This window comes from Panicum virgatum, chromosome 8K, assembly GCF_016808335.1.
Source record: "Panicum virgatum strain AP13 chromosome 8K, P.virgatum_v5, whole genome shotgun sequence".
In the NCBI taxonomy this organism is placed as follows: Eukaryota; Viridiplantae; Streptophyta; class Magnoliopsida; order Poales; family Poaceae; genus Panicum; species Panicum virgatum.
The window spans coordinates 54811800-54830237 of record NC_053143.1 but is presented as its reverse complement, the minus strand read 5'-3'; the positions used below and the strand labels follow the sequence as shown (position 1 = coordinate 54830237).

The 18438-nt window shown below is 46.0% G+C and overlaps 2 protein-coding genes and 2 long non-coding RNA genes across 6 annotated transcripts; 2 read left to right on the top strand and 2 right to left on the bottom strand.

Moving 5' to 3' along the window:
• Positions 1-1566: 1566 nt before the first annotated feature.
• Positions 1567-7810, top strand: LOC120645264. 3 transcript variants are annotated; one of them, XR_005664198.1, is made up of 7 exons: positions 4359-4816; positions 4900-4940; positions 5333-5453; positions 5539-5686; positions 6735-6790; positions 6888-6958; positions 7083-7810. It is a non-coding gene; the product is annotated as an uncharacterized LOC120645264 (long non-coding RNA). The 3 variants fall into 3 exon arrangements; XR_005664197.1 differs by lacking the exons at positions 4359-4816; positions 4900-4940 and adding an exon at positions 1567-1744; XR_005664196.1 differs by having other exon boundaries at positions 4359-4940.
• Positions 3107-3848, bottom strand: LOC120645263. Its single transcript, XM_039922073.1, has one exon. It carries the CDS (start codon positions 3761-3763, stop codon positions 3257-3259), a length of 507 nt encoding a protein of 168 aa, XP_039778007.1. The 5' UTR covers positions 3764-3848; the 3' UTR covers positions 3107-3256.
• A 2789-nt stretch (positions 7811-10599) lies between the features above and the next one.
• On the top strand, positions 10600-11445 carry LOC120646422. The gene is made up of 3 exons (XR_005664424.1): positions 10600-10680; positions 10849-10891; positions 10981-11445. It is a non-coding gene; the product is annotated as an uncharacterized LOC120646422 (long non-coding RNA).
• A 624-nt stretch (positions 11446-12069) lies between these two features.
• LOC120645262 (momilactone A synthase-like) lies at positions 12070-13174 on the bottom strand. Its single transcript, XM_039922072.1, has 2 exons — positions 13098-13174; positions 12070-12985 (listed from the first exon to the last, which is right to left on the bottom strand). The coding sequence occupies exons 1-2, from the start codon at positions 13136-13138 to the stop codon at positions 12211-12213; spliced, it is 816 nt and encodes a 271-aa protein (XP_039778006.1). The 5' UTR covers positions 13139-13174; the 3' UTR covers positions 12070-12210.
• Positions 13175-18438: the final 5264 nt, after the last annotated feature.

Genomic DNA, 18438 nt, shown 5'->3' with positions numbered 1-18438 from the left:
TTGTTCCGGCCTCGTATGATGTTGTTCCTTCCTTGCTGGAGTTTGCTCATGGTCTGGGGCATGAGGGTATCCAGAAAACTCTCCACCGCCTCCGTTCTGATTTTCACATTCCGGGGGATCGTCGTCTGGTGCGGGAGTATGTGCGGAACTGTGAGACTTGTCAGAGAAATAAAACAGAACATCTAAGGCCGGGTGGGTTATTACAACCGCTAGACATCCCATCAACAGTTTGGTCTGACATTACCATGGATTTCATTGAAGCTCTTCATCGGGTAAATGGCAAGACAGTTATTCTGACAGTGGTGGATCGTTTTTCCAAGTATGGACATTTTATTCCTTTGGGACATCCTTATACGGCGGCATCAGTGGCAAAGTCTTTCTTTCAGGAGATTGTTCGCCAACACGGGCTGCCGGCATCTATTGTGAGCGATCGGGACCCAGTTTTCACAAGTGATTTTTGGAAGGAGTTATTCAGTCTTACTAGTGTCCGTTTGTAGTTCACGTCTGCTTTTCACCCTCAGTCGGACGGACAATCAGAGGCTACTAACAAAATCATAGCTATGTATTTGCGCTGTTTGACAGGTGACCGGCCTAGACAGTGGGTTCGCTGGCTTCCTTGGGCAGAGTTTTGCTATAATTCTTCTTATCAGGCATCACTAAAGACTTTGCCCTTTAAGGTGGTTTATGGCCGTGATCCCCCGCGCTGCGTGCTTATGAACAGGATGAAGCCCGCTTGCCGGCGGTCGAGCAGCAGTTACTTGAGCGAGATGAATTCATTGCTGAAATTCGTGATCGGCTTGAGCAGGCACAGCAGTATGCTAAAGTGCAGTATGACAAGAAGCATAGAGAGTTATCCTTTGAAGTAGGCCAATGGGTTTGGCTTCGTTTGCTTCATCGGCCGGCGGCCTCTCTCGGTGTGCAGGGTCGTGGCAAGCTCGGTCCACGATATTTTGGGCCGTATCAAGTGGCAGAAAAGATTGGCGAGGTGGCTTATCGCTTGGACTTGCCAGCGGGAGCACGCTTGCATAATGTCTTCCATGTTGGATTGCTCAAGCCCTTTCAGGGAACTCCTCCTGTGGCGCCAGTTCCATTGCCACCAGTGCAGCATGGGCATGTCTGTCCTCAACCAGCCAAGGTTCTCCGAGGTAGGCTTGCCTGTGGTCGTTATGAGGTGTTAGTGCAGTGGGTTGATCAGGATGCTTCTTCAGCCGCTTGGGTGGCATTGGACGATTTCAAGCGACTGTACCCTGATTACCAGCTCGAGGACGAGCTGTTGCTCCAGGGGGGAGAGATGTTATGACCGGCAAGACCTATCAGCGCCGCAACAAGAGGGTCGTGCCGCAGGAGTCCGGCAACAATCGTGGCTAAAGGAGTCTCAGACGATCTACAACTTCGGCTGCAAGTCCAACAGAAAGATATGGCCGTTTCGGTCAGAGTAGATTTAGGAGATTGAGTTATATTTGCCTTGCTAGAGATAAACTTATATAGGGACGAATTGTATCGGTTTTGGAGTATTCAGTTAGTAAGAAATATCTAGCTTCCCAGCTTCTTCTCTGTTTCCCTGTCTCCTTCTCTCAGTTATCCGGCGACGTCGCAGACGGCGCCGACCCGCAGAGGTCCTAGACCTCGCCCTTCCACCCACCATAGCTACAACCTGCGCCACGTTCCTCCGTCCAACACAGCTCCGTCCAGCCAGGGACATAACATGATGTCCAGTGAGCAAAAGTGGATCATGTGTCTTCCTGTAAGTACACCTCCTTTTCAAGCTGAAATGGACATGTTAATCATTGATGTCTTGGTGATAAACAATCAAGTAACAAGTCAAAGCAGTAACATATATTTACATTGTCTTTGCATCAAGGTTGTATGTTCTTGATTTTCATGGTACGATCTTACAGCCCTACATCCTATTGGACCACTTTGATTCCAACCATAATTCCATCTTACTCCGTCCTACCACAAAAGCATATCATTTTGAACATGGGCCAAAAATACTACATCAACAACTGTCTTGTATTTTAATATATATGTAAATCCTAGCAAATATGTTGTATTATAATACAAGGGTACTTCTTGAGGCAAACATGCATGTATCACAGTGACGCACTTCCGTAATTGGAGGAAGTAAATACTAGAGGCCAAGATATTATACTCTTAAGAATAATGACTTCTCTGATCCTCTCGTGGTCCAATGGTACATTCTAGGATCCTGATCCTATCAACAGGAGTACAGTCCCTATTATCTTCCACTCGTAAGTCGTAAAAGAACAAATAAATGGTTTGCCTGAGTATAATTACAAGACATGCAGATATTGTTCCTATTTTATGACCTAGACTTCTTGTTCGTTCTTATTAATGTGCCTTGCATGTGTTTTCTCTGAAACAAAAAGGGAAAAGAGAAAAGACATAGCACTTCATACTACTCTGTTATCTAAAAATAAGACAGAAAAGATAAATAAAAAGGCATTCTGTAATGCTATTTTGTCTGGAACAATATTATTAATATTTTTCTCGAACAATAATATTAGCAATATATGGCTATATGATGCATGGAAAAGGCATCCTGTGGTGGTATTTTCTCAGAAACTAGAAAAAACAAAGCATCTCATAGAAGCACACAGCATGCTTCATATTGCTAATAAAGATCTGTGTAGTACACATGGTTGGAAATAACCCGCTATGGCCTCGCTATAGCCCGCTAATAGCTTTTTAGGAGATCTACCGCTACGCTATACAACATTTGTCTGCTATATCCGCTAAAGGAGGTTTTATGAGATTTAGCCATGCTAAATGTCCGCTAAATAGGTTTTTGTGAGACTTAGCAGTGCTAAATGTCAATTGGGTACTGTTGGGTAGTTAAGAAACGTGTTAGACTCAAATTTTAGGTGTTAGACCAACGATACTTATAATTTATATGAGATTATTTATTATTTTATCATTCCGCTAAATGATTTAGCTTTCGTTATAGCCCGCTATAGCTTCGCTATAGCTATTCTATAGCGTTTAGAGAAGATTACCGCTAAACTTCATAGCCCGCTATTTCCAACCTTGGTAGTACATAAAAGGTAATTGGGTGGTTGCCTTAAGGACAATACACGCCAGGGCATTGATACAACAGCAGTATATATGAACTTTAGGTTGTCACCTTCGAAGTACATAAGCAGACAGTAAACACTGTTTCAATCATTATTTAGATATATGTTGGGCTAAGAGTTGACAATGACCACGAACCCGAATCCTAGTGGACGCAGAAGGGTCAGTTATTTTTAACAACTTGTGGAGCTCTCTCCATTAGGACCACTGGTTTTGGTGCAGCACAATTCATCTTCTGATTCTCCTTCTCTGGGATATGGAAAGCTGATGCAGGGAAGGTCTTGGTAATCCCAGCAATGCTCTTGCAGATAAGTTTCCCAGTTGCAGGTTGATCAAGGGCAATCTCCTCCACTGGGACCCACACCATGAGCTCCCTTGTCTTTATCCCTTTTACCTTCTTGATCCTGCCTTTCTCTGCATAGCCAGTGATCTCTGTGCCATAGGAGACCATCCTTCCTAAACTCTGGAAGACATGGTCAACCCTCTTCTTTTGCTTGAGCCATACATATCCAGTTTCCTGGACATAACCACACTCAATTAGGTCCTTCAATGGAAGCAGACCATTGGGGAGGCCTGCTTCCTTGAGCAAGAGCTGGGTACACTGTTGGCAGATGTCATCACCATAGTAGACCTCAGCCTTGGCCTTGAGTTCATCGGCTGTAAGAGCCATTGTCTATGGACAATCTCTTTTCTCTCTCACTAGCTTCTTTTATTTTTCTTCTTTTCTCTGAAGCAGTTTTGGGTAGCTTTGTATGGTTTGCAATGCATGGCTGCCATTATATAGGAAATGCCTTGTCAAACTGTGCCTCATCATGTAAGGAATTTTCCATCTTGCCATTGTATATTAAGGACATTGCAACATATAATGGTCATAAAACCTGTAGGGTCCTCTTCTCGGGGTTAATTTTGCAGCACTGCTAAATATCTTGTGTAGACTATAAGATGGGCCCATTGAATTGATGTCATGTGACCGGTTGGGACTTGGAGTCTTTCCAGTTTCCACTGGTTATGGGTTGTTCATACTCCTTTTTACTTTGAATCGATTTTCTGTCTCAATACAAACAAAAGGTAAAACTCAATACAAACAAAAGGACCCTGGTTGTTTATCATGTTTGCTGCAATTGGAGAGTATACATGGATAGTTGAGCAGATAGATGTGTTATGTGTAAGTCACCAGTTGTAGGTTTTGGCATAGAAAAAGTTGCCTCTGGGTGAGATGAGAATGCTACTAGTGTCGGGGGGGGGGGGGGGGGGGGTGTCTTTTGTTGAATATCTGAAAAGTTCATATAAGCTTCCTATGAAAAGCTGGCTATAACAGCTTTTCTGAAATCGGTGAGAGGAGAGTGTTATAAATTATCTTAGAAGAATGTGTAACAAAAAAAGATGCAGATATTGAGATTTTTCAAAAAAAACTTTTTTTACTTCTGTTTTCACTTTGAGCTTGAGATTAACTTTGTACGTCAAACCACAAAATTTAAACTAACATCAACTTAGCTTGGAATGATTTCTGAACTTACAGTATTTGACAAGCAAACTTTTCCTTTCTTGGGCTTGGATGGGTGAAGTAATTTAGTCGAACATACAATTGTTCAATAATGTTCTGGGAAACTTTCAAGTTGCCTAGCATGTTCTGGGAAACTTACAAGTTACCAAGCATGTACTGAGTTTGTCTGGTACAGATTTATCCCGGCACCTGGGACCCTTCTGCATCAACTGTGAGCCTGTAAGCTTCCAACCAACTAAACCTGTTGCAGTTCTTCCACTACTGCCCAACACCTGAGTACCTGACATACTTGCCATACTCAGTGCCCGGGACTGCACATGGAGCGTATTCAATGTCATAGCATGTAAGCTAGAGACGTGACCTTCATCTTCTTCTTGGGTATCTGATCAATCTGCAGAAGTCACATTTAGTTTTCTAACCTAACATTTCCACAAAAGACAGTTTTTAGCAGTGGCCCAATTGATTTGGTCAAGATATGAAGCTTCAGTGCTTTATTTTTTCGTACTATTTCATCTCTAGGTTAAGTAAGTCGGTGCAATATAATTATTGATCATTTTGACACAAACAGTTTAAATAACTGTCAATATTGGTTTGCTCTGTCTATGTCTCACATTGGTACTATGGACTGGCCCTCCCTATCTACTCGCTTTATTGTCGTCATGGTCCAGCATGTGCCGAGTTTCTTCCTTCAGTAACACGGTATTGGAGGTCCTGATCTGATTCATGAATCTACAGGTACAAGGTATATGAATCGCCGCATTATGAAACTGTGTAGAGGATGGGCACAGGGTTCATGGACCCACTTTGCATTTCGCCTAGTAGAGGTCCAAGTGTTGAATCAGACGGCCTAGAACATGTCAGTATCGGTAACGGGCATTTCTCGAGCTGTGCCTGCTCTTTCTGCTCTTTTTCCAACAAATTCTCCCTGCCTGAGCTTGTAGGCAGTGTACTCATTGCTGAGCGATTCACCCTGATGAGCTTTGGTGGTGGTGGGGGTACATGCATGTGCTTAGTTAATGCCTTAATGGCGATGCCATCTTCCCTCCATACAGCCTCCAGCTCTCATTTATGCAACTATACAAGTAGATGGTATGATACGGCTCTTCTTGTCCACTAGAATTTTTTTTTGAATGATTGTCCACTAGAAATTGACCGGTGATAAGGGTAATGAATCACATAATAGGTTCATATGACCATGTACCAATATAAATATCTACCAGAATGAATTCAGGAACTTTCACGGTTACAAAACTTACACATGTACTGGTATTTAGAAGAATATGACCCATTGGCATATTTACAGTTACAAGTGGTTGCCTTGCGTATTTTATAGATGTAGACTGGTTCACTTGTCACTGAAATTGAAGAAATAATCTAATAATGGATGTCAGTAAATGCCCCTTGCAGATAGTTAATGTTGGTGAGAATGTTGGGGTAAGAACATAATATATATAGCATAATGGCTTCTTCCCAAAAAGACAGTAGAGTAATAACACAGTCAATTTATACGGAATGCACTGGAGTACTGCCTTAGTCTGTCTGTTGTATGAGTTCTGATCAATTGTTCTGACAATTTCGAAGTCCACTTCAGGATTCAATTTTTTGAAAATTTACATTTATGGGGTTTATGCCACGGAAATCTTACTTACGGTACTGGTCCATTGTTTCTTTTCTGTAGTGCATTAGAAGCTGTTTAGTACAACACATATGGGGTCTGCTTTATTTTGTACTTGGATATGATGGCCGTGCAATAGACAGCACAACACCCACGGCATACTATTTTTGAATGGTTGTATTAGGAAGATAATTTGGGGATTTCAGCCAAGTAGAAGAGTAATATGAAGCCTGCATATTTCTTCGTGCAGACTTTTATACACAAATATGAAATATGTAATGGACTTGTGTTTGCTAATTTATACTTGTGAGTTCTGGGTTACTGCTATTTACACATCATGTCATTGCCAGAAGTGCTAAGTCTTTAATTGGTCCAGAAACAGGACTATGTGCATTTCATCAAATCTAACGCGCAAATAAAATGTTGAACACTGAGCCTACCAATGTGATATATTTATCTTTTGCTCTGCATTTAACATTAATGTGCTGGATTCCAGAATGGAGGGTGTTAATGCAGCCACAGTTTTCTTGCAGGACCCATGGATCTCAGAGCAGCCAAAGACTGGACACCAGAATACTGTGGGTTTGTCCTTGGTTCATAGTCACATTTGTTCATTCATCCTGTCAAAATCACATATCTGATCATTACTGAGCCTGCGAATCTTGAGAAAACCAGACTTCTTCCAACAAAGCAACAATCATAGGACTTCGGCAATCGGCACTGGGAACATCTGAAGCCGGTGATAGGTATCATGATACTGCTAGAGCACAGCGATCATATTAATTCCTTGCTTGGATTACAGCTATCTATGGCGACACAAGATTATTGTTAGCTTGGAATATATGATTAATGCAAGCAATCGGATTGCAGGTAGACAGGCAGTATGGGAAGAGCAGAACGCAACATCAGCCTTCAGCCCCATGATGGATGCTCATCTTCAGAGAGATGTCCAATCACCGTCGCATGTTTGCGGTTCTAGACCCAAGCAGATGTGACCATTCTCAATGGCTATCCATAGATATCATCCCCTTGTGTTGTGTAGGATGAAGTCATATGGACTTGGATGGAGATGGAGTTAGTGCAGCTGCAAGCTTAACTGAAGCCATCACCTAAGCTGGTGCCATGTCATTTTCCATAGTCTGGGCATAGAAAAAAGAGAAAATTGGTTCTGTAGCATTGAAAGATGTCGACTTCCGTAAAATACCATCGAAAGAGTTCGGCCCCGTAAAATACCACTGAAAGCTACTACCGTTACCGGAAAATCGCACTCCGCTAGATTTTGTTCCTAGAAACCTTTTGGTCTGCTGTTTTCAGAACATTACACGGCAGCGAATTGACCTATCTACCCCTGGCTCGCTTCTTGCCTTATCCAGACTCGTCTCTCCCCCACAGCCCTGACCTCGCCTCTCCCCCACCCAGGGCCGCCGCCCCCTGTGCCCCCCATGCCCCACCGGCCGGCGACGCTTCGCCCCCACCAAGCGCCGACGTCCCTGCGCCCCACGCAGTGCGCCACTCCTGCTCTCCCCACGCCCCTCCGGCCAGCGACGCAGCCGCCCCTCGCGCCCATCCCCTAGCGACGGCCGGCGCCCCCACCATCAATGGCGTCTGTCACACCCTGAAATTTTTGAATTTCAGGATGTGATTAAAATTAAAAATAAAACAACAATTTTCTCATAGTTTTAAAATTTTCTCAACATTTACTTTTCTTCACAGGGAATTTAGTAAAAATAAATGATAATTGGTTGTTTTTATAAAATTAAATGAAGGTGCTTTGTTTGTTGTGCACTCATGCTACCCTTGCATTGTTTTAATGTTGTGGTTCAATTTGAATTTGAATTCTTCGAATTTGAATTCAACTTGAATTTGTTTGAACCGTTTGCAAAAAGGAAAAATAGGAAAACTCGTTTTCAGCCCAAGCCGGCCCAGCCCTCCTTTTCCTTTTTCCTTCCCGCAGCCCAAAATCCCATCGGCGGCCCGTTACTTTTTCCATTCCCCGGCCCAGCCCGTCCCGGCCTTCCCCTTCCGCAGCCCACCGACAGGCGGGGCTCGCCTGTCGGGGTCGCCCCCTACCTCCCGTGCCCGAGCCGGACTCCCGGTGGAGTCCGACCCGGCCACGCGCGCGCCGCCTGCGCCTCCCTTAGCGTGCACGCCAAGACCTGCGGCCGCCCCCTATAAATAGAACCCTCGGCCCCCTCCTTGACCCGCTTCCAGCTCGCGCCGTCCTCGCACTAACCCTAGCCGCCGCCGCGCCATTGCCGAGCTCGGGGTCCGCCGCCACGCCGCCGTTCCACTACTTCGAGGGTGAATTCAAGGTTTCCAGAGCTTCGCGTGGAGGTATAGGAGCTCGCCAACCCCATATTCCCCCTTCCTCGCTCTCCGTTTCGCTCGGGTCCGCTCGCCGGCGCAGCCGTCCCGCCATGCGCCGCCGTGAGCTTTGCGTCGCCCGCTCTAGCCCGCGCCGCTGCCCTAGATCGATTTCACGAGCCGCGCGCTTGCTCTTCGACCTACCCGCGCTCGAAGCCGAGCCCCGGACGGCCTATCCGGCCTAGTCCGGCGGTGCGCCGCCGCACACGCCTTGCCGCCGGCGTCTCCCACCACCGCCCGCCGCTCCTTTTCACTGGAGCTGTCCGATCTCGATCCGATGGATCGGATTAGATCCAAACCCAACCAAACCCAAACCGTTAGATCTAAAACCAGTGGCCCAGATCGGTTTTGACCCGAGTCAACTGGGTCAATACCGGTCAACCATGCACATTTTGCAAAAGAGCCCTCTACATTTTCCGAAATCAACCCGCGGTCTAGCCCTATACAAAATTAATTAGGTTTTGGTCCAAATCTTTATAGTAAAACCCCTGATCTTTAGGAAAATCATGCCCGCAGTCCGGAGCTCGAGTTTTTGCATGTTAGCCCCTGTAGTTTAGGTTTAATTTCGTTTTAGCCTCTGGTTTCTTCAGATCTAGCCCCTGGAAGCTCTGTTTCTTTACAAATAAGACCCTAGAACCTTGTTTTAGCCAAAACTTCTTCGTTTTAACTCCGTTTTCATCGATTCTCGCGCTCACATGATCCTTGCAACGTGTGCAATAGCTTTATAACCTTTTTTATCCCCTGTGAGCATACTTTGTTGTGTCTTACGAATTTTTTCTGTTAGTCCTTAACCCTTTAGTTAATCGCGACTAGATCCCTGAAGCATCGTTTATCCCATAGAATCACCGTTTTAGTTCCGTTTTCTATGTTTCTTGTGCCCTCGTAACCATAGCAGCGAGCCCTATCCTTTAATATGTTCTTTTAAAGCCTTTCTTTGTTTTGGTGTATTGTTCTTAGTTGTATCTTTTGTTTGTTGCTTTGTATGTTTGCTCGTTAATTGCCCCGAGTAGAAGGATCGTCGTTTGAAGATTGAAGATCAAGTTCTCCGAGTGAGCAAAAGCTGAAGAGCAGTAAGAGTAGCTTTTCGTTGGAGAAAGGTAAGTGACCCTAACCATACTTCTATCTATGCTTTATTTACTAGAGTATTATGATGATTTAATTGGAACATGGAGAACCACCCAAGAAAACAGTACAACCACAATACTATATGGCTCTGGTCTTGGCTGATTAATTAGAGACTCTAGCTTGTGACAGTCTTACCGAAAGGGCAAGAGGGGATGCATCGACGGGATATAGCTCGGTCCTCTTGGGGCAATTGGTATTGTTTAATGGTCCTTTGGCAAGGTACCACCTCATTAGGACAGTGTTATGACCGCTTTGACTTGAATCCTTAGCGGATTGTCATAGGTTAGGGAATCTTTGTAAAGGCCTCGTAGCGTCCCTATGCAATCACACCTCGGAAGTGTGGTATTGTGCCTAGCTAGCACATTGCATGGTTGGGTTCAAAGTTCTTCGGAACTTTTACGCGAATTGTGGTGAAAGTGTACAACCTCTGCAGAGTTAAAACTAACCGGTTAGCCGTGCTCACGGTCAAGAGTGGCTTGGACCCTCACAAGATTAATAAACTTAAAGATGGATTTAAATCATTTTCTGGTTATTTCTTGTGGCCTTGCTGAGTACCAACCATAAGTGTACTCACCCTTGCTTACTGCTGCTCAGAAGGGAAAGTTGCTGTGAAGAATTTTGAAGATGATGCTGAGTTCTAGGCGTACGCAACCCCCAGTCGTTTGCCTGTGAAGTTTGGAGTCTCCGTTTCCAGGATAAGCTGTATAACTCTGATAGTCTTTTATTTGTTTTAGTTCTCTTTTTCGTGATACTGTTACTGATTATTCACTTATAATGTCTCTATATGTATGAAACTTGATCCTGGCATACATATAGTTATGCATTCGGTTTTGTCCTTAAAACCGGGTGTGACAGCGTCCCTGGAGGAGGCCAAGCCACCACGGACCACGCGCGGAGTCCCCGAGGCGGGTGCCCTCAACCTGCGCGTCTGCAGGGGCGGTGCGCTCGTTCTGATGGATTCACTTGAGATGCCCGAAGGGTAAGAATACCCCAAATCCTAGGTCGCTCTCTCTCTCTCTCTCTCTCTGTTATTGCACATTGTAACACATATGGTTGATAGTAGAGTAGTTGTATTATCAAAATTAGATGCGCAATGCACTTGAAATCAGATTGTGGACTAACATTGGTATGTATTGCATATGGTCAGTAACAAATGATTCTACGGGAATTGCAATAAATTTGGCAGATTGGTAAGAATCTGGGTAATCTAAAACTAATTTTGTTACTATGATTTCTGTGTATGGCTGCATAATATTTAGGTCAATTTTTTGTTTTCCAGGAAGAGGAAAGGAGAGACTTCAAAATCCAAGAAGGGATCCAAGAATACTTCAAAGAAATCAAAGAAGGCTGGTGCAGCAACCACCTCTACTTCCTTAGTAGTTGAAGAACCAGCAACCACATCTGCTTCCTTGGTCACTCAAGTACCAGTTAGTCCCGGACCAACAAGTAGGATGGCATCTTCTACTTCTACTCCAGCAAGACCTCTAGATTCACCATTGAGTCCAAGACCTACAACTAGAAGAATGACCGTGCAATTAGTTGATGTACTGAAATAATCATGTGTTACTCTATTGGTATGCTGAAACTAGATTAGTTCTTGTTGTTTCTTTAAAACATGAAGCATGGGTTGTATGCTCTTGGATCTGTTAACATGAAGCATTGCATGGGTTGTATGTTCTTAGATGTGTAAACATGAAGCACCTATTGCTATTGCTATTGGTTATATTCAGTGCATGTGTTGCTATGTTAAGTTTTCATGACTTGAAATGGGCAAGTGCGAGCTATGTGCTGTGCGTGTTTCATAGTGCTTACAATGGTTGGGGGGTATTTTGGCCCAAGTTAACAGAGCTGCTGGTGAGATGTAACAGATTGGTATTTTGCAGTAACGGTAGCAGTTTTCAGTGGTATTTTACGGGGGCCGAACTCTTTCAGTGGTATTTTACGGAAGTCGACATCTTTCGATGCTACATAACCAATTTTCCCTAGAAAAAACTGCATTGTGTGTCGCCGCCTCATGTATTGCGAGGAAAAAGACATGATGATCCTGTATTTGTGCGCATAATACAGTGTGTGTACCCTATATGTCGTCAGTTGTAGAAAATATAATAGAAGAACTGACAGAGTGACAGTGTACAGGTCTGAGGTTGCTGCCGTTTCATGTACAATTTGGCCGGCCAGCTCATGTACTGGGCCATTGCCGTCTCCCACAGTGTGGGCCGTTTCTTCTTTCGGCCTCTCGAGTCTTCGATCCACTAGCCTGGGCCAAAGCAAAATTGTCTTGGGGCGCTCTGCTGGCTTAATGTTCTCATTAAAAGATCAGGAAAACACCACTCAAATATTCACACAAAATTCTGAAAATCTGGCATTGTAGGATAATGAAAAATCGAATTTGATAATGCGATTTTTTTTGGAAAATACAAATTTCAGGGTAATGAAAACTGTATATCTTCTTCCCTTCTCATTCTAGAAACGCGTGCTTGCAAGTATGTGTCGATCTTGGGTAACCATCTCAGTCCCTGAAGAAACCTAGGGACGGGTTGACGACGGAGAAGCCGCCGTCGACGAGCAGGTTCTGCCCGCTCACGTACCGGGCGTCGTCGCTTGCGAGGAAAAGCATCGCGGCGGCGACGTCGTCCACCTTGAGGCCCACGCCCTTGAGGTTCGCCGCGGCCTCCATGAGCGCATCGACGTCCACGCCGCCGATCCCCGGGGGCGCAATCGACGTGGCGACCGCCGCGGGGGCGACGCAGTTGACGCGGATCCCGTGCCGGCCCAGCTCCGCCGCCGCGTTCTTCATGAGCCCCACCAGGGCGTGCTTCGAGGTCGTGTACGCGTGCGGCCCCGCGCCGCCCACCGCCGACACCAAGCTCGACGTGGAGATGATGCAGCCCCGGCGAGCGGGCACCATCACCCGCGCCGCGTGCTTCGTGCCCAGGAACGGGCCCACCACGTTCACGGCCAGCACGCGCTCCAGCTCCTCCTTGGCGCCGTCCCGGATGCTGAAGCACATCTCGCCGGAGATGCCGGCGTTGTTGAGCATGACGTCCAGCCCCCCGAACCTAGCCACGGCGTGGTCCACGGCGCCGGCGACGTCGGCCTCGTCGGACACGTCGCAGTGCACGTAGCTGGAGTTCTCCGGGCCGAGCTCGGCGCAGAGGCTCGCGCCGAGCTCGTCCTGGATGTCGGCGACCACGACGCGGGCGCCGTGCTTCACGAACAGCCGCGCCGTGCACGCGCCGATGCCGCTCGCGCCGCCGGTGATCACCGCCACCTTGCCCTCCAGCCTGCAACGACGCGCACGACAAATCATCAATGCGAGGAGCGAGGTGCATCTATCATCTATGGCAACTCGCAAAAACAAAAGGGCAAAAAGAACAAAAAAAATGTGGTTCCTACTTCCTCGCAGCGGCAGGAACTTCTTGGGAGCTGCTCGCCATGGCTGACCACCAACCACTTGGATTCCTTTTGCTGTTCTGCCCGGGAAGTGGATGCTTTTCTGAAGGTTTTTATCGTCCTATTTATACATACAAACTCGACATTGTTTTCGTGTTGAAGAAGTGTGTGCGGATTCGGACATGTGCGACGAAAAGATGCGCACCATAGCCAATCGGTCAGAAAGCATGCTTGGAAAACTGGACGATTTTTGTCAACTCTTGCAGACTTGCACGACGACCGACCAATTGTGTGGGTACGCGTGGCACCAACTGCACTGTGCCAACAACAACAGATTACTTAATTAATTAATGACACATGCGTCGGCTCGAGAAGGGCGTGTTGCGATTGATTCAAGTGAGTAACTGGGCCGATCTATTTGGGCTTGTCTTGGCCGTTGTGGCTGAGTAATTTCTCCTTTAAATAGCTGTGCTGTGAGGAGAGGACTTGACTCATGTAAAACCACTATGTAAATTGCGCGCTACGCCACGCACACTTGAAAATATGGAGTAAGAATGGTTGATGCGTTGATGGTTACGTATATTTTGATTATTGCGTATGAGCCAAATCCATGTCCCGTGTCGGCTTCCTCTCTCCAGAACACGAATGGGCTGGCTGTTGCGTCGGAACATGTAGTATATGGGCCACGTGTAGTATATGGGCCGTAGTTTTTATTTGGTCGGTTCAGTAGGTGGGAGCGGCAAATTCATGGGCCGCGTCGGGCTTCTCTCTCCAGGCTGGGGACACGTGTCGCTCCGAGGGCAGCCGGTTGCTCCCAGGGCTCCCTCTCCACGGTGTATAGTTTATAGAATATTCTGAACTATCTGAATCAAGTCGTGGTCGTCGTCCTGATAAAAAAAGGTCGTGGTCGTCGTCTTCCTCCGAACGACGCCATTTTTCCCATTTCCTCTGTTCTTCCCTAATTCTCTTATGCTATCCTATGATTTCTTATAGTTTTTGAGTGAGATCATAACAATTGATATCTAGAGCCTCTGCCCCAAATTTCCCCCATTTTTTTTCCCAATCCACCACTTCTCGCGTCCCGGTGCCCTCCCACAAGCCCACCAAAATCCAGGCTCAAATGGCTTCGTAGTTCGAGATCGTTGACTTCATGATGCAGAACGTTCTTGACTGTTGACACTTTTTTTTGGCACGTGTTAATTTGATGAGCGGGCAGCTGAGGGGGGAAATAGGTTGACGCCAAAAGAAGTAAAGAGATAGAAACGTATTGGACCTTTGGGTCAGCATGGGTGTCGCAGCAGGTGGAGTTTAAGGAAGGAGCCGATGAGATCATGTTGGCAAGTTATCTTTTAGATTTTGTGTTATTTGTTTAAGAAAATTTGTTTCTTAATTCGCAAAATGTAATCTCGCCGTATCGGCAATAGGATCTAGGTTTAGGCCATCTGTAAACTTTGATCAACCACATCAAAACAAAACTCTACTTTTATCTCATCTACCTTTCATGTCGGCGATTTCGCCAAAATCTTTGATAAAGTAGCTTTTTCTCTTTACGAGTTCTCAGCAGTCACGTTCATCATTTGCTGATAAGTTCAAGTCGAGTTGCGTAGATAGGCCCAGGTTTATGACGCCATCACTTCTTTCTCTGTCAATAGCACTCAAGTTATCAGACACGTTAGATCTTAGGTTTTCGGCGCATCGCTCTTACCTTTATCTAATTTTGTTCACAAGTTATAGATAAAAGTTATCTCGTGTTAGATTAATCTGCTTAGTCTAGCTCGTTGTTGCTTTTATCACAAGTTAACGGTAATCTGCTTAGATTGTACTAGCTTAATCCATTTGATTTGTTTTTATTTTGAGCTTTTACCACAAGTTATCGATATTTTCTTAGATCTTGCTAGGTTAATCCATTTAATCTAGTTTATTTTAAATTTTTGTCACAAGTTATCCAACCTAGATCTACTCGCTATCGGCTTCCTTCATGATCACACGATCATGGCCGATTGGATCTGGATCTAGTTGTTGCCTCCACCCACAGTGTGGATCGACTCCTTCGACCTCAACCTTGCTTCGGGACAAGCGGCGCACTCACTTGTGCCGACTTGGGAGCGGCCCAGCGGGCACCACAATAGACACAGCCATTGAGTCATGGGTATGCCTCCTCAGCACCCTCCCTGCCAACATGAATTTGTCCTTGAATTGAGTTCTTCTAATGCTCGCTCCGGTCCCAAGCCGAAAATGGATTTCCCCAAATTTAATGGTACCAACCTACCGTGGAAGGACAAGTGCAAACTCTTTTTTGAGGTGTTTGGTGTTAGAGAATTCTTCAAATCTCACTTTGCTGCTCTCAATTTTATAGGCACAGCCGAATCATGGCTGCATATCCTCGAGAGGCGCCAAAGAGTTGGTAGTTGGGAGGAGTTGCATACGGCGGCACTAAAGGAAATTTGTTAATATATGACAGATTTTTCGTGATGTTGATGCACCATCTATGACGATTCTATATTTTTCGTCATGGATAGTTGTGAGTTCTATGTCCAAAACTCAGTGACTTGTCTCCAAATCTTACTTCTCAGAAAAGAGAGGTCCAGATAAGCGGAAACAAATGGGCCAATATATCTCAGTAGAAACATTTGGAACACCAACATCATACATCCCATTTTATTCAAGAAATGTGTGTTGACATCCAACATTGGCACAGTTAAGGTTTGCTGGACAATCTGGATAGATCGGTCATACCAGTTAGGATAACTTTGTCAAATTGTCAATTGGACTTCACCGTTGCGTAAATCTCATCAAGATGATTGAAATGCATATATAGAACGTCCAATTTGGAGCCTGGATGATGAAGTTATGCCTCCAGAAAGACCTGCACCTCGGTCTAACCAGTCAGGTCTGTCGAGAGGCAGTCTGACTGGTTCGGAGACAGGTCAGACTGGTCCAAAATGCCCAATCCAAGTTAGAAGTTGTATTTGACATGAGATTTGTAAGAGTTTGGACTCCTAATGGCTACAGACCACCCCACCTATGAATATAAAGGGTTACGACAAATTGAGACACACCCAATCGATCAAATCAACTTTACATCTAATTTTTACCTGTCCAAACCCTAAATCCCTTCCAACCTCGACATGTTGTTCGTCTACTAATCTCCAAGACCATAGATGGCATCCTAAGACTTGCTGGTCAACTTAGGGCACGCCCGGCGATATTCACGTCCTGACGGGGTCCATCTCGAGCGAGAGCTTTGACGACCTTTGCTAGTTTGCTTGTAACCGAGTCGTTCTTCGTCACGTAAGTGCATTGGTTATCATTTGCTGGTTTATTCGTAAACTTCTCTGTCCTTCACCATGTAAGTGTGATAATTATCCCTCAAGGCGGCCGATTACAGCGAAACCTAGAAAACCGGTCCGATCGGTTTGCTCAACCAGTCTGACCGGTCTGCGTGGCCTCGCTGCCCTTCGCTCTGTTTGTGACCCGCACGCTCGAGTGCTCTAGTGCGTTGAGCTAAATTTGCGTCAACAATGTACGCTTGCATGTATCTATCGACCTTGGGTTTCCATCCCTACAAAGAGAGCAGTTGATCCACCCCTAAAATTCATTTCTACAGCCGGCATAAAGGAATCAAGGAATGCATTTCTACCGATGCTATCACCCGCTCCTGAAAATAAATCCGCTCGCTCGATCCAGTGGCATAAAGGAAATAGAGATATTATAGGAAAAAGGCAAATAAAAAAGAGTAAAAAAAGGTCAGAAAATAAAAAAGGTGGAGCTTATCATCTCTGTCGCCGCCTCGTGTCTCCCACCACTGCAAAGATCTACCACCACGTTTGTAACTCTTCTTCACCCCGCCAGTTTGATGGCAATGCATGTTGGATTAGAATCGGCGGTGATGGGCATTTAAAAGGAAACTATAAATGATGTCAGTTGCGTGACAATGACAACTCATACACACACTGAAACAAATCAAAACGTGAATCCCAAGTAATATTACGGTACCTAGAATGCAGTTTCTTTCGATATCGAATTGTGAAACCGATGTATCATCATCATATATGAAAGAAATCAAGGAATACGCATTGGCTACGACGCGGGTATCTTCCCCGGCAACTAAACTGCACCCGTGGAAGCAGCTCCTCGATCGTCGTCTCCAAAATTCAGACGAGAAGATCAAGGACGCAGCAGACATGTGGGCGTCGCTGCCGCGCGACCTCCTCGACGAGGTCCTTCCACCGCCTGGGCGCCACCGCCGTCGTCCGATGCGCTGCCGCCTGCCGGCCGTGGCGGCGCACCGTCATCAGCAACGCCTTGGGCCTCCGGCGCCGCCCAGACGACCGCTTGAACCCCAACCCCCTCATCGGCTTCTTGTACAGACACTACCAGAAAATAGAAATTTCGTGAGAGTGAGAAACCATCACGAAAACTATGAATCCCGCCACGAAAATGTTTCGTGACGGACGCCCACCACGAAATAACCCTCACGAATTTAACGCCACAAAAATAGAGTTTTCGTGGGAGTGAACCGTCACGTATCGTTTTCGTGGGGGTGAACCACCACCATAAAAATGGGGTGTCGTCAGGTTTAGAAACACGACACGAAAATAATTCGTGGCGGTCCAAAACACACAGGAATATATATTTTCATGAGAGCAGATCCAGCGGCAGAACGCGGCTCTGGTCGCGCCGGCAGGAGGGGGGAGGGGCGGCGGTCTCTGGCCGCACACGAGCGCCAGCGGGAGGGAGGGGCGGGGGGAGGGGGTGGCGACCGTGGGGCGACGACGGTCTCGCGCTCGCGCGAGGGCGGGTGGGGCACGAGCGGGAGGGCGGGTCATGGGTGGGGGGCGAGCAGTCGGGGGAGGCGGCAGGTTGCTGGACTTGGCTGTGGCGGCGGCTTCAGGGGAGAGGTGCGATTGCCATGGGTAAAGTTCGGGTTTTTTACTGTGAATGACAGTGGGCCCTTGCCGCTGGTGAGCACGTGTGTGTGAAAAAAAGAGCGCGTCGACGGAAAATCTCACGCATGAAAATGGTTTTGGCGCTCAAACTTTTTTGTGATGGGAATAGCTTTATTTTCATGAGAGTTTACACAATAACATCATGAAATCAGTTATTTTTCGTGGCGGTGCTTGGAACACCTTCATGAAAGTAAAAAAATTTCATGACGGTTTCTTAGTGCCTCCCACGAAAATACATCCCCGTCATCAAATTTCAACATTCTGGAGCAACCGGAACCATCAGATCGGGAATGGATGGTCAAAATTAGTTGGGCCATTTAGGACTGAAATGGGCTTTATTTTGTCAATGTTTTTTTCTTTTTCTCTTCTTTTATTTATTGCACCATTATGAAGTA